We start from the raw sequence: 16,162 nt of genomic DNA on the forward strand, positions 1-16,162 counted from the left end.
CTAAACCCGTTGGCATTACCATCTTTTCATTCTCATTTTATCTTTTATAATAAAATTATTAAGTGATTTTAAAAAAATATAATTATTAACTAATTTATTTTTTAGAAGGAACTGTATTTTAAAATATTTTGTATAAAACCATCATAAATTTATCTTTTATTTCTCCTTTTTTATTATAACATGAATTTACCTATTATTGTTATTATTTTTATATATTAATTTAATTTTTGTACATATATTATTAATTTATAATATAATATAAATATTTAAAAAAAGGGGTACATATACATGTGTTTACACTACTTCCATAAAGTGGAGAAAAGCTGAATGGAAGTCTGTAAGTGGGAAACTGTGTGCCTAAAAATATGTTTATATATTTATTAATTTATGATTTGAACCCTCCAAATATATATATTTATATATATATATGTGCAAGAGGAGGTTCCAAAGGCGCAGAACAAAGACAAGTGGCACTGACGGTTGGATTGAAGTATCGGCACGTGCCTGGCGTTGTTAGTGGGTACCCGACACGTGTGAGGTAGCGGAAGCCAAACTCGTCGTGGACCAATAGAGAGACAGTAACTGATCGGATCTCAAGCACCCACCTCCCATCCACGAACCTGATTTCATATCAATCTGGGTGCCACGTGTCGGTTTTTGCGTGATACCTTTTGGTCACATTAATTAATTAAAAACAATATTATTTTTAGAGAGAAGAAAATTGTGGGCAAGTTCAAGTTGGACAGTAAAGAAGGGTCTGGAAAGGAATCCCCACGCGTGAGGTGAACAGAGCACGAAGCCTTCTTACTTCAATTTCTCTCTGTTTTCTTTCTCTTTCTTTTCCCAAATTCTGCGATTTCAAACCAATCTTCCTTCTCAGGTCAGTTTCAATTGCTTTAGGTTCTTTCGTCATGCTGATTTCTTCTTTCGCTAACTTTTTCCCTCTTTCTTCTTTAGTCTCTGCATGCTGTAGTGTTTTACTTTCATCTATACCGAAACTAACCCTCAAATGGAAAATACCTCCTCAACAGAACTTCTTCACGCTTCTCTTCTTCTCTTTAAAGGTTTATTTTGTAGTTGTAGGATGTAAACTACACCAAAGTCAGTTTTAAAATTCCTTATCAATATTATGATAATTATTGTTTTTCAGCAACTAGCAGGTTGTTGTCACCTCCACATGCCTTCTAGTATATGTGATTTTTATTTTTTAATTTCTTTGATTTTCGTTTTTTATTTTAATTTTGGTATTTTGGCGTTTTTTTAGTATAACTTAACAATTCGGTTGGGGCAATATTTGTCAATTATGGGAATGGTGAAAATGATATTTTTGTTTTCTGGATCTTCAAATTTTTGGGTGTCACTCAATCGTTTTGTGTTTGGTAAGCTGATTTGTTCTGGATTTATGGTGTATTTTACTGCCTAAATTCGTAGTAAGTTGCTAAATAAGATGAAGTTGTATGAATTTTAAAGTTAAGAAGAGAACAACAGTGGCTGATTGATAAGTTGAAGGCATGAGGGCCTTAAGGGAATGAGATTCTGGGATCGCGAAAGTTCAACATAGGAGATGATAATTATACAATAAAGAATATCCTTAGATAATAAGTTCTTTTTGTCAAACTGGGCTGGTTAATGTTTTGGCCATCATGATCTACTTTACCATAAAAAAAGAATAAAGAATGTTTGTCAAGCTGTTAAAACTTGAAGCAGGAACCATTTGGATTCCCTTTTATAATTTTGAGACCTAGTATGCGTAGTGTGAGCTGTAATGCCTGTTATATGTATTTTTTGAACTAAAATACTTTTATTGGAAAATTAATAAAAATTTTAAATTATTGGCAAATTACTTTTATATTCAAAATTTCCAAATTTGATGTTATCATACTTATAGTAAACAGAGATGAGGGGATTGGTATTGGAAATTTCTAATGGATATAGAGATGAGGGGATATCTGCGTGTTGTGGTAGTGGTGATACAAGTACTAGCTGGCCTTGCTAAGACTCACAATGCCATAGCTAGTGTGTTAGCCTAACATTAAGAATTTACTGTTGGCTGCTGTAGCCTGTAGGTATTAATGGTAATTTCTATTCATAATTTTTAAGCTCCATGCATATGCTAGCACTGATTAGCATTGGTTCTGTTTCAATGATTTTTCAAACTTATGGTTTAAGAAGTTAAGCCATGTTTTTTATTTGCATATTCTGTAATTGAAAAGCCACCTTTGGACTTTGATGGCAGATATAATTATAGTAGCATGATATTGGATCAACCAGTTGAATGTATCTTTAATGGTGGATAAAAAGTCTCAGCGGAATATCAAACATCTGTATGTACGAGGTATAGACTATTATAGTTAAATTCAACTCCACTATTTTAAGTATAATATTCTTGTGCCATAGTAAACTGCTACAGTGCAATGACTTGTATTAATTTTCTCTGGTTCAAATTCCAATCTTTACATTATGCAGAATATATATTCGGCCAGGTTCCCAAGATTTTCATTTCTTTATACATCACCCTAAAGCTATGCACTCAATATTGAACAGTTTGTTGTGAGCTGGAAGAAACATGACTGTACTATAGCTAATACTCAGTGGCAGATGTATGTGATAACTGAAAAATGTTCTTTTGTTACTTGTATAATGTGAACCATTCTGTAATGTTATTGATTATATCTGTTTGGACTTCCTTAGATGTTTTTGTTGAAGTAGTATTGCTATTTCTGATTGAATATCACTGTTATATGAAATGAACTTTCTGTCTGTAGCATAATCTTATTAGCAGGCTGTTGTGCAATCCAATCTCAAAACAGCTAGATATAAAGATCTGGCTTGATAATTATTGATAAACTTCTGAAGTACTAGCCTTGAAAAGGTAGATGTTGATTTGTCATTGGTGGTGGGGGTAGCTAATGTTACAGTTAATTTGAAGTGCACAGTACTTGTTAATGATAAATTTGAACACTAAATCTGTACGACATTTCTTCTACTTTTTGCCGAAATCAGCAGCATGTGTTTCCTTGTTTGAATAGCCCTGTATCGGGCCTGAGTTAGGCTTTTGTTGAATTTCAGTTTGAATCTTCGATGACAAGGTTCTTGTTTTGTAAGGTGAACATTCTATTAAAAGTTATTCTAGAACTTATCCTTTTTTATGAATAATGAAAAAAGTTATGGTTGTACTGTTATTTATTGTTTCCTCTTTCCTGCCAATTCTAACAGAACGGTGGGGATTGTACTTGTATGTGCTTTAACAAATTTATATGTCTCGTGCTTGTTATTTCTCTCTTTATCAGGTTTGATGTCTTATGTTTATCTATTTGTTACAATATGTGATGCGTAGTTATTTGAGTATTTCTCCTATATTGTGCCTTTGTTTTACAGCTTGAAGATAACGTGTGGGATGGATTTGGTGAATGTGATGATCATACAGTGCCCCATGCCGGTGACAAGCATAATAAACAGTTAACAATACAGGGAGATATCTGTACGGATTCACTTCATAAATTACACGGTATCGGAAGTAGTGATTCTGCTAATAGCTATGGTACTCAGGATAAGGAGGAATTGTACTTAGAAAATATGACTCAGAACGAGAAAATGCTAGAAAAGGATTCCTGGTCTCATACACCGGAAGCTGTGTTTTCTTCTCGTGTTGGTGACTCAAGTAAAGAAGCCAAAAGGCCAACTTTAGATGAAACAGGCATGTCTGATCAGTGCTTCAAGAGCAGCAATTTAGATTCTGGTGGATGTGAGCTCTGTGAAGATGATACTATCTTGGGAGACAAGTGTGTGGTTGGAAATGACAGTGTCTGTCAATATCCAATCAATCACATATCCCAAGCTGACAATGAACTCAGTTTTCTTGATAATGATGGGTGGTTAGATATAGGAAACTTTGAAGATGTTGACAGGATGTTGTAAGAAACTCTCCTATTTGGCAGAAATTTCCTTATCTTTTCCTTTGTTTTGAAATGCTAATCAATTCATTGCAATCATCCTTTTAAATATAAATATCACTTTTTTAAATTTCAGAAGTTGTGATTTAACGTTTGGAACTGGAAGCCTCAACAATGAAGAAGAGTTCTGCTGGCTCTCATCTTCTCATGGTGCTGAAGGTTCTGATGATGCATTGAAGTCTGACTTTAAGTTTTCATATGCAGAAATGAGTCCATTGAAAAGTATAACAGATTATAAAATGGATTCTAAGGAAAATTTGGTAGGTCTTTCAAAAGATTCCAATGAAAGATCATCTCCTCTTGATGAAAAAAACAGTTCTCAAATGGATGTTATTGACGATAGTGTACCTGTTCCATTATCAATGTTCAGTGAGAATGAGTCAGATATGAAATCTGGTGATATAGTTGACTTGCTACCCAAAGAAAAGGTTGGTTACCCATTCATTTTATTTCATTATATTTTCTCTATCTTCTAATATAGGTTCTGAATTCCCAACTTTTTAATTATGGAGCAAAAACACGTGATGCGAATTCTTTTACCTAAATATGGGAAGTGGGGGAGGGTTCGGGATTGTTTGAACAATCTTCTGTAGTGGTCTTCTCAAAGTATGTTTTGACACATGCCTGTGACCTGGTAAAAATTATTAATGCCATTAAATTCAACTATTGGATATGGTAATACAAGTCTATCACGAGCTTTCGCAGAACTGATTATATTTGACATTTCAAGTATAATAATGTACCGCTGTTTGATATAGATTATGTTTTTTCATGTTACACTGCTTTTTATTTTCTGATTAAAATTGGGTTCGAGACCTTTATGTTATACTCAAAAAATCATCAATTGTTTCATTTCACTTTCAAGGGTAATTTGTTGGATTTACTGGGTTTCGTTGTAAGTTGTAATAGTAAACTGAAATATTCCAAATCCATTTTATTAGGGTGAGCCCTTAAACTGAACTAAGTTGACTCCTAACTATTACATCACCTATAATTTTTGTTTTACAGCCGCAGAGGAAGCTGCCAAAGCCATCAGCGGGAAGGCGAAAAAACTGTTACCTACAAAATGGAGGTTCTGTTCATCCTTACGCACCTCCTGAGCAATATGCAGATACAAAGCAACCGTTTGGAACGTCTTCCAGTGGAGTTACATCTCTTGATAGCATCCAGAAACATAAGGTGAATGTAGATTCTGATTCTCTAGGGTGTATACAGGCAAAAATTCCTACAAGACTCCCAGACTATAGTCATGCTCCAAATCACAGTTCCCTGTTTCCAACTTTATCTGGATCAAGATCTGAGCATGACGGACATCTGTCTCCTTCTGTTAAAGAGTCATCGTATGCGTCAAACATTGAATCTCATGGTCATTCTTTGGATGCTGCCGCCTTGAAAACGTTTGAAAACAGAGAAAAGTTGTACCAATGCTGTGATGGACCTCCGTTAACCAGCAGTTTCAAAAATGATAATACGCCAAATCAAATACCACTTCATAGTCCTGGTTCAGCTCAGCAAATAGGTCACCAGTTTGAAAATGACAACGAAGGTCATAGTGAAGTCCAGGGAGTCAGCCTAGGCTTTTCACCAGAAATAGATTCTTCAGCAGTGCAGGAAAGCTCATCCATGGGCTCTGTTCTGGACCAAACCTCACTTGAAGCAACTAGCTTTTGCCACCTGCAACAGATCATGGATCAGGTATCTGAATCTTATTCAAGTTTGCTCCTGTTTGTTCTTTACATATTTTTTATCTTGAGAGGAATGAGTATATTATATTTATCTGCTCAACACTGAACTCTAAACATGTATTGAAATGGTTAGCTTTGATTTTGACCACTAATACTTAGTAAGAGAAATAGCATTTAAGTTTATAGTTTATCAGTTGGCAATGTTTTATTTGCAAATCAAGAAGAAGTATTTTATCCTCTCAGGCAGATTCCATTTCTGGGAGAAGTATTTTTTCAAGTCTAGTCATAGGTTAAGTTTGGCATTGCCATCCACGTTTTTTAATATTCTATTACATATAAAGTCATTATGTAGTTTCTCCAAGGGGTATTGGATCGGTTTATTAGATGTATGAAGTCCTTATCTTGCACCCCCCTAATAACTAAAGCTCTTAGGGTAGAGTTGATGACAGTTTGGAATGGTTGAATATTGGGCATTGCATACAGTTCTTTGAAAAAATGAAAAAACTTCGATCTAGTGTTTAATAGCAATTACCTGTTAATGGTGTTTAACACATTTCCTAATTGATTTCGGAAAATATATGATGGTAATGTTTGAAGAATGATAGCTGCAATGATTTCCATGTACCCAAAGTGTTTTCTTACATTAGGGTGTCAGCCTGACTAAAAAAAAATTATATTCTTGATATAAATGAAGGGGGAAAGGTTTGTAGTTGTTCTCACAAGATATTCAATGGAAGGAACGGGAAAAAATCTACTCGGGGTTTAAGCAGCAGAAAGGATTATCAAATTTATTATTTTTACTGTAATATTCAAGAATTTAAGGCAAAGCCTGAAATGAAGAACTAAAGATTTGTACTTGTCATAACTATTAGTTTTCAGCAATTTTTCCATCTTTGTTTATTGTGCAAGTTTTTGTTATGTTCTTTAGTTGGAGTTGCTGTCATGTGACTAACAGCTCACAGGTTTGAGTTGTGGTGACATCCTCTGGCAAATGCAAGGTAAGGCTGCGGATAATAGATCTTTAACGGGTCACGGTTGAATCTATATAGCAAGCACTAGGTGGTTGCCTTTTTTTGCCCCTACCTATACAGGGAGTCGGCTGATATAATGCTTATTTGATTTACATCGTTGGACCTGAGTCTGCTTTGGATTGGTAACATATCAGCGTATGCTGTGTTTAATAATTTATTTTAAGTGGTGATGTTGCATACTAAATAAACAAAGCTGATGCCACGAAACTAGTAGTTAGCACTTTTCAAGAAAAAAGAAAAAGAAAAACTGAAGATTCGAAGTCATGATGCTAAGTTTACCTGCATGTGACTCGTTACTGGAAATTGTGGCTTCATTGATTGTAATTGTCTATCACATCACACCTAAAATTTGCTTGATGCAGTTGGATATTAAAACCAAACTGTGCATAAGGGACAGTCTATACCGCTTGGCTAAGAGTGCTGAGCAAAGACACAACAATAATGCTAATGGTTGCATTGGAGACAATGAAGCATGCAAAGCAATGATGGTGCAGGATGCAAGCAGGTATCACTCACTTTCTTTGCTTCAGACTTATATTTTTCTTCACTACAAGGTATGACATGACTTAGAATGTTCGTAGTTTTGTATGCTACGTATCTGGCCTTTGTAATGTTTCCAAAGATGTATTATGCTATTATTTTATTCACGTACTGACGTTATTTATTTTTTGGATCTATCTCAAAATACCATGTTTATGAATTAATGTTTTGGATAACACATAGCTTCATTCAGGTGTACCGGATTAATGGACATGGAAACTAACACAAATCCCATCGATCGGTCTGTAGCACACTTACTGTTTCACAGGCCTTCAGATCCATCAATTTTGCTTCCTAACGAAACTTTACCTTTCAAATCCGGAGCCACGGTATGCTTTCATGAATTTTTGACATTTTAGTAGAAAATTACAGTTTGGTCCTACTCTCATTTTCTAGTTTAATTGGCAGATACATCATGGATCAGTGGTCAATCTACCAGTAAAGACTGAGAAACAAGTCTGTCAAGAAGATTCTTCAGCCGGATTGGAGAACAAGTTTTCCGGGGGAAACAACACCTAATGAAGGTGAAACCAGCATTGACTGGTTTTGATGTACAATTTTTACTTTTCCAATCATCGTCGTACATGATGATGTATAATTATTTCGGGCTTACTCGGATCCCTTAGTTAATTTTGTAATTCATTTTTGCATTTAATGCCATAATACTGATGTAAATTTGTGCTAATCGTCGTCATAAGGTAGCATATACGATGATTTAGAGCAGTGCCACGCTCGTAATTATTTTCATCCGAATTGTCACTATCATCGCGCAGCCCACCAACTCATCAGATTAATCTGAAAGTAGTCTCTCTTGAATGTACCATTTATTTTTCTGGAAGGAATCACTTCTTTGACCTTTTTTCAATAAAATTATGAGACGTGAAATGGACTCCAAGACTTCAGTAGTAACTTGACCTTTTTTTGTTTTTGTAAGGTCTACTTATTTAAGTTCTTGTGTTTTTTTTTTATTGTCTGTCACTGTTATTTGTTTCCAGATTACCGATTATTGGACTCCCTAGTGGCAACTTTTAATCAGAATTTTACTGGATTTAAATCTGTCTTCCACCCTTGAAAGTTGGAACCTAATTGGGTTGCAACTCATAAACCAACTTTTAATCAGAATTTTACTGGATTATTTTGGCTATCTTACCACCTGTACGCATTAATATTATAAGTATTGCCTTAGTATTTTATAAATATTAAGAAATATTGAAAATATTTATTTTGAGGTTTTTAGAGGCAATAATTTATTTTAACTAGAAAGTTGGTAGATAACTTGTTTTATGCTAGTCTTGTTGTATATCTTTCAGTCATACATGTTCATGCAACATGGCATATGATGAAGTATTTCTGTATATTTTATTTCTTCATAAGGTCTTGGTAGAATTTTTGGGCCGTTAGGAAGTACTACTGTATACTTTGGTCAGGCTTGTTTTCAGACGAAAATACATGAGATGAAATCAGACCAAATGAATGCAATTTCATCTGTAGTAAATGGCGAGATAAGAGTGGATTTAAAAGTTTACTATGAAAGAGAAACAAACATGCATAATAACGTGTACCTTGATGTTAAAACAAGATTAAAAGTCAAATGGGTATCATAATCTATCTTTCATCTCCAATGATAGAGGTACTGGTTGAAAGAGAATCATCAGTTAGGGACCTATCCCCAGACACATCGTCATCATCTTCAGTGATCACTGGGGCCTGTATTTTCTCCACTTCTCTCATCACCTCTCTCATCTCAGGCCGCTTCTCAGGGAACCTCTCAATGCAACGCATTGCAAGCTGCAACAACCTCAGCATCCCAGGAAGTGCGCTCTTTTGCCCAGATATTTCTTTGTCAAATATCTCAGCAGTCCATTCTTCCCTCACAGCTCTATGAACCCAACTGCATAGATCCACGCCATTCGTTCCTTGTGGAGCCGAGTTAATAGATACTTTTCCTGTCAGAAGCTCTATCAAAAGTGAACCATAGCTCCACACATCGGATTGCATCGTCACCTTTCTTGCGTACCCATATTCAGGTGATTTGTAAACAACCATGTGCTGAGCTGCAATAGGTTGTGCTATCAAGGAGGCAAGACCGAAGTCAGAAACAAGAACCGCATCGTTTTCATCGAATAGTACGTTTGAAGACCGCAAGTTGCCGTGTGGAACAACGTTTTGGAACTTGTGGTTGAGGTGCAGGTACACCAATGCTCGAGCCACTCCTCTTGCAACTGACAATCTTGAGTTCCAACTGAACGGAGCCCTGTTTCCGCCTCTATCTGAAAATGTCATCAGCTTTTCAGGGCACATAAAGATACACATATCAAACTAAAAAAATGGAGCAAGTTGATGTAAATCACCATGAAGTCGGGAGAAAAGATTTCCATTCCCTGCAAAACTGTAAAGCATGAGCTTCTCATCTCTGGAATGGTAGTAAGCTAGCAAAGGCAACAAATTGGGGTGCTTCATATCAGCAATCGCATTCACTATCTTTTCAAATTCCTCCTTTGTAAATGGCTTCAAGTCCCTTAGCCTTTTGACGACAATGGTAGGTCCACCATTCAGCATAGCCTTATAACTGTTTCCCAAGATCCCATGACCCAGAGGCTCAGCAGAAGCTCTAAGAAGTTCACCCATTTGAAATTTCTGGTTATCATTAAAGAATATCAGCCCCTTTCTCTGTTCCACTGTCATAATCACTGTCCCCTCTCCTATCTCTATCTTCTTTTCAACACCGATCTCCACGTCATCCTCTTTTTCTATGACTGTGTGAATCTGCCCCTTCACTATTTTATTCAGCCTCGTGTATGTGTTGTAGTAAAGCAGCAAGAGCAGTATAATTGCAAGCAGAAGAACCACATTGATAATGAATGAAATATTCATTAATGAAGGTTTACGAGATGTGAAGCTTATTGGTATGAAGGTTTTACGAGTGAAAATGGAGTTAACTGGTAGATGAAACCATGTCTCCAATGAATGGAAGTAGGAAGCGTTAAAGTTAAAAGGACATAAAGAATACCTAGTTGCAGTGCAGACAATAACAAGGGTATCTACTCATCATATTCTCCTGAGAATACTAAAATTCTTGTATATAGATGTTATCAGACAGTGTAGGTATGAAGTTTATAACCTTGGAGCTGTCAACTTCTTCTTGTTACTCTCAATCTCAGGACGGCCATTATTGTCCTCCTTCAAGAAAATTAATACAAGATTCGATGCTGTTGCCACTTTTGTTTATGAATTGAACATAATACAAACAAAAATAAAACTTTTTTTTTAAGTAGAAATGGATAATTGTCTAAAATTTCCAAATAAAATTATTTATTTAAATTAATTGATTTCTATTTATAAAAGCACAGTAAATGTGTAAATTAATTAAGATTAATATTATATTAAAAAGTAAAATTGAAAGTCTATGTATTAGTATAAATAAAATTAATTTAGTAAATAAAAATTTTATTTTATAAACTGATTTAACTCGTCTGTTTTTATTATTTGTTCAAGCTATTATTCTATTAATCTTATCCATAATTGAATTTAAAGTTTTACTTATCAATAAAAGTATCAATCAATTTATTTTCTTAAATAAAAAATATAATATTTCTATGACGCAGCAAAAATGGATGAAATATTTAAATAGTAATATAATTATTAATAATGAAATTCTGTGGTACTAAGGCAAATGCTTTGGTTAAGAAGTTATACCATATTTTAATACAGACTTCTTCATAAAGAATCTTAGAAAATCAAAGAAGAAAAAATCAAATACCCTTCGTATGAGTTAAAATTAAGTTATGCAGAACTTAAAAGTAAAATTAGAAAAAATTATATGTATAAATTAGTTGTTATATATAAGCTTTTTTTAGTTTATGAAGAATTTTTTTTCTTTTTTTTTTCAAAAAGTCGCAAACAAGTTTATTCAATTGTATTACAAGTTTTTATTTGGATGATCTTGTGATCCATATTCAAAATTTTTTTTGTTCTTTTTAATTTAACAGATGGATCGGAAATACATACTAAAAAATCCAACCTAAATAACATTATTATAAATTTTATTTATATATTTAAAATAAATAATATCTATTTTAAATTTTAAATTTTAAAATAAACATGTATGACGCCTAATGTGTAAATTTTATAAAAACTTAACAATGAGTGAAATCTTGCAAAAAGAAAAAGAAAAAGAAAATCATTATTAGCTTGCTCACAGTGTCGACTATAGGGAGAGAAGACGAGAAAAAAAAAAAAACTAAATAGAATAAATATCATATAAATTATTATATATATATATATATATGTATTGTTTCAAAGAAAAAAGTGAGTGAAACATCATTAAGTAGTGTTATTATTTTTATTTTGGTTTAGAATTTTTAAAGTAGTTGTCCCATAAACATCACCCTATTATTAATTACAAATTGTGAAAAAGATTAGATCAAATAAAAAATGGCTCATCCATTCACTATTTGTCCCTTTTAATTAATTTATTGCTGAAAACTATGGTTGGACCAACCACTTCTCAAACGAAATAATATTTTTTAGTTGTTAAAATTAATTTATAAATAAATTAAAAGTATACTTTATAAATCATAAGAGGGGATTTTTATAATTTAACTTATCTCTCAACAACTTTTAATTTATAAGAATACTAATTTCATTTTCTTATAAATTTTTCATTTCTGGTGCTTCTTCAACGTAATTTCTGCAATAAAATAACATAAAAAAAAAAACTTCTTTATAACTTAAAAGTAAAATTTGAGAGAACTTTATATTGATTATGAATAAATTCTTTTGTGGTGACTTTTAATAAAATTTTCTTTTAATCCGTGTTTTTTTTATCCAAAAAACTTAAATACGAAAAAGAATATAGTTGCAACAAACTACTTATTTGAGAGAAACTACATAAATTTCTTAAATGCTGTTTGAACATGTAAGATTCGCAATAAATAAAATAACTATTGATTTTAGTATTTTATTTATTCGTGTGATTTATAATACTTTATGGTCAATTGTGATGTGTTATTGGATAATGAAATTATGGTAGAATGAATATGAATTTATTTAAATTTAGTTTTATTATTAAATCTCAAAACTTTTGAAGAAAACCTTATATACTAATATTTGTGTTATTATCTCAAAGAATTTGAGTTGACCTCGTAATAGATGAGTGGGCTTTTGTATGTGCATGACTCGTGTACAAATTCTTGCAATCTGGTAAGGCTTTTTATTCTGATGAGGTTATGGTAGGGACCACGAAAGTGTGATTGGAAAAGAGGTGGGTCATTATGGTGTTATGGGAAGTAAGAGAGAGAAAAGAGAAAACTCTTTATTTTTTTTTATGGATAATGATATTTTGGCAACTCTTTTCTCTGAATTTATGTTTAAAAAAATATTTGAAATGGACCAATCATAGACGGTCATTATCAAAAAAAGGTTATTAAAGAGACTTTTTCCATTTTGGATAAATGTTTCGTTTATTTGATAAATGTTTCGTTTATTTGATTGTGAAAATGGTAGGGAGGAAAGGGTTATTTGTGTGGCATATTATGAAGAGATGTGTAAGGGGTCATAACAGTAGTAAAAGAGAAAGAGAGAATGTTTTGGAGAAAGGTTTGGGTTGGAGTTTACGTTTACTGGTGGGGAAGTTGTCCGTAAGGAGGTTTAGTTTTCTCGCATTCTGCATGGGAAGGAGAAGTTCTGCATCATGGGCGCGTTATGGTTCACGTGAATGAGAGTGTTGTATGTTAGAAGGGAGGATTGGTTGGGGGTTGGTTGATGTTCAAAGTTGTGTATGTTGTAGTAAGTGAGAAACCAGTGAGTGTATAAGAAGGAAAGGTGGTAGGTATGATAGGTATTTTACAATAGAAAAAATTCTCTTTTACAACTCTTTTTTGACAATTTTTTGATAACATATACGTGACAATTTGTGGTTGGTTCATTTCAAATATTTTTTTAAAATAAATTCAAACAGACGAATGAAATAGTGACATGTACCCTGTTGTCAAAAAAGTTATTAAAAAGTGTTGTTAAAATATCATTGTCCTTTCCAATAGGATGTAGACTTTTGCATGCAAAATAGGAAAAAAAAAAGGGGGGGGGGGGGGGTCATTTAGATTGAAGAATAAGGAAAAGGTAAAAAGGGTATGAACCTTTCATTTTTGCACGGTCATTTTAATATTGGAAAGGCTTTACTAGTTTAGCTCTAGAGAATAATATACTTAAATTTATATAATATAATATATTAATATATTATGAATTTATAAGTATATATATAAGCAGGAGGTAGTTACGTAACTTAACATTATTATAATATAAATTTTATATATATGTAATAAAGTGTGGTTACGTGATAGATAAGGAATTTTTTATTTTATGTGTTAGTCAGGTGGTAAAAAGGGGTGCTTTGTTGTGTATCTATAACATGATAATTGTGTTTTCCGTTTCTTTGCTTCGATTGAAATTTTGTTATGTATTACGTTTCGAATTTAATGGTTATATGTATATTACTGAAAGTACATGTGAAAGGGATTGAGATGTTAGTTATAAATCTTATGATTCATTAGCGATGTGTGATATTGGAAATATGTATGAAAAATATTAAGGTTGTATTATGAGTCTTGTAATTGGTGAACAATGTATATTATTGAGATTATGTATATTTTGAGAATAGTGAGATAAATTTTATGATTTATGGAAGGATGTATGATAATGAGAATGTGCATGAAATTGTGATATAAACATGAAACTGTTATTTCCTCATACTTTTGTCGTTTTGTGTGGGCCTTTCATGTTGCGATACAATAAGGATGGTGGGTCTCATATAGAGACAGAGATTCGAGTGTCACTTCCTTTTGCGAAAGGAGGTGAATGTCTCACCTAAAGGACTTTTCGATAAGTCGGGGAGATAGGTCTGAAGTTGTGATGGAGGACGACTCGAATCGCCCTGTTTTGCGTAACAGGTTGGGACGACAAAGTACAAGGAAATGACATTGGTTTATGAATGAATTGATTGTGATATTTTCTTTGGAGTGGAAATGTGTTGTTTTGACTTGTTATAATTTATACTTAATGTTGATTTACAGTGTTAAAAGCTATGTTGATATTTCTGGTTACTCACCCTTGCATGTTTGTGGTTGTGGTTTCCACCTTCAATGATCGTACTTGTACGGGAGCAGATGGTGTTGCAGATAATGCTGGAATGCAGTAGTTCGTCGAGAGAAGGGAAAATATTCTTCTGGGATTTTATGGATTTTTTTATTTAGATTTTCTTTTCAAACTTATGTTTCGATAAATGTTTTGTTTTGAATTTTTTTCATTTTGTAAGTACATCGTTTATGATTCTTGATTTTTGCACCAGTGATACTATATGAATAAAGTGGTTTGAATGTCCAAAAAGAACGAGTTGACATTAAAAATTATGTATGGAAGCATTATCCTATTTTATAGGTAGACTCCTGGGTGTTACATTTGGTATCAGAGTCTAGTCTCTCCCAATACGATGTGGTTCGAGGACGAACCAGTGTGGGCATGTGACACCCGGGCACTAACGAGGGCGGAGAGTGATCGTCAGTGCAAGAGGCATGGTGCAGGGGGCACGAACAAGGAACGACTCCTGGCAAACTTTCAGTGGAAGGGGTACATGGATAAATCGAACATACATCGAAATGAAATGAGAGGGATCTAAAGATTGTATATGTATGGGAATATACGGTTGAAGGATTAAAGAAATTGATTTGGCTACTCATATCACCAAAATACATTTGTTTTTCGGTAGCCTAACCCATAGGAACTCCATGGTTAAGTTACCGGGGCGTTACACCTTCAAACCAAAACAAAGAAGAAAAAGAAAAGACTTATCTGGAGAAATTCCAAAACATCTAGAAAATTTTACAACTCTTAAATATCTTTATGTTCCAAGCTCTAGTTTAATTATTCATATTTATCCTAGATATTATCCATCCTCAAGAATGAGGTATAACACTAACCTCTTCATTTGTCTTGTTTCCTATTAGAATGCTTGAAATAAGGAAAACAAAATACAAGAAAACACACAGTAAAAACAAAATGCATATATTTAATAATTGTCATTCAAAAGAAAACAGGAAAAACAAAATAATTTAATAATTGTCATTACATCATATTTGTCTCAAAAATCTAAACTCTAGATATGACTTGACTTAAAGAAACTCCAGATAATACTTTAGAAATTCCTGTTAAATAAAACTGAAAGGATGACTGATAACACAAACATAACGACAACTACAGAACAATAGTCAACATATGATTCCTTCCTAAAATAAGTTTCTATCCTTCCAAGTATCACTATTGCAATAATTGAAATTATTAAAATGAAAATACTTCCAAGTTTATAATGATAGAAAAAATGAGTAGGAATAATGACTATCATACCACCTGCAAAAAATGCTAAACTCATTGTAAAACCGTGTGTCAATATTTTGAGTAGACTTTGTTGTGAGAGGGTTATGTCTTCTGTGATGATAACCTTCGGAATAACCACAAGAGCTGAAGCAATTATTATCCCAAAACTAAATCTGATAACTTAGTTGGTGTCCGTAAGACTTAAAATTACCACAGCGGCCATACAAACACCTTCAATCATTTTTCTAAAAAATTGGGCTTCTGCAGGTATCCACTTTTTGTCAAAATTCATTGTTAACTTTGGAATCTCTTTAGTTACCTCTGGAACCATCTGTAAATAAAAAAAAAATAACCACTAAAACAATTATATAAATAAGTATATTAATGTTATTCTTTATGCAGTTTGTGATAAGTAATCACATCACTTACTTCCGAGGACTTCTAGACCAACAGTATATTAATGTTACTCGGGTTTTAAAAGACTTACGGTGGGAGGGATTGGCAGAGAGAAAGAAAGGAAAAGATACTCAGCGACAACAAATAAAAAATAAAAATTGAAGACTATATAATCTTGAAATTTGTGAAC

At 33.1% G+C, this 16,162-nt stretch overlaps 2 protein-coding genes across 9 annotated transcripts; one reads left to right on the top strand and one right to left on the bottom strand.

The window, feature by feature from the left end:
* Window positions 1-712: 712 nt before the first annotated feature.
* On the top strand, window positions 713-8,051 carry LOC106775795 (protein LNK1). 8 transcript variants are annotated; one of them, XR_002669949.1, is made up of 9 exons: window positions 713-880; window positions 2,237-2,335; window positions 3,070-3,105; window positions 3,379-3,914; window positions 4,030-4,381; window positions 4,962-5,648; window positions 7,032-7,174; window positions 7,393-7,538; window positions 7,618-8,051. XR_002669949.1 is itself a non-coding variant. In XM_022787076.1 (9 exons), exons 2-9 carry the CDS (start codon window positions 2,327-2,329, stop codon window positions 7,726-7,728), a joined length of 2,022 nt encoding a protein of 673 aa, XP_022642797.1. In that variant the 5' UTR covers window positions 713-880; window positions 2,237-2,326; the 3' UTR covers window positions 7,729-8,051. The 8 variants fall into 8 exon arrangements, 6 of the variants coding, with proteins under 6 accessions (XP_022642797.1, XP_022642800.1, XP_022642798.1 ...); XR_002669950.1 differs by having other exon boundaries at window positions 7,606-7,722; XM_022787076.1 differs by having other exon boundaries at window positions 7,403-7,538; window positions 7,606-8,051.
* Window positions 8,052-8,065: 14 nt separating this feature from the next.
* LOC106774985 (probable inactive receptor kinase At2g26730) lies at window positions 8,066-10,489 on the bottom strand. Its single transcript, XM_014662006.2, has 2 exons — window positions 9,561-10,489; window positions 8,066-9,479 (listed from the first exon to the last, which is right to left on the bottom strand). Exons 1-2 carry the CDS (start codon window positions 10,081-10,083, stop codon window positions 8,815-8,817), a joined length of 1,188 nt encoding a protein of 395 aa, XP_014517492.1. The 5' UTR covers window positions 10,084-10,489; the 3' UTR covers window positions 8,066-8,814.
* Window positions 10,490-16,162: the final 5,673 nt, after the last annotated feature.

The sequence above is a fragment of the Vigna radiata genome, chromosome 10, assembly GCF_000741045.1.
Source record: "Vigna radiata var. radiata cultivar VC1973A chromosome 10, Vradiata_ver6, whole genome shotgun sequence".
Taxonomy (NCBI): Eukaryota; Viridiplantae; Streptophyta; class Magnoliopsida; order Fabales; family Fabaceae; genus Vigna; species Vigna radiata.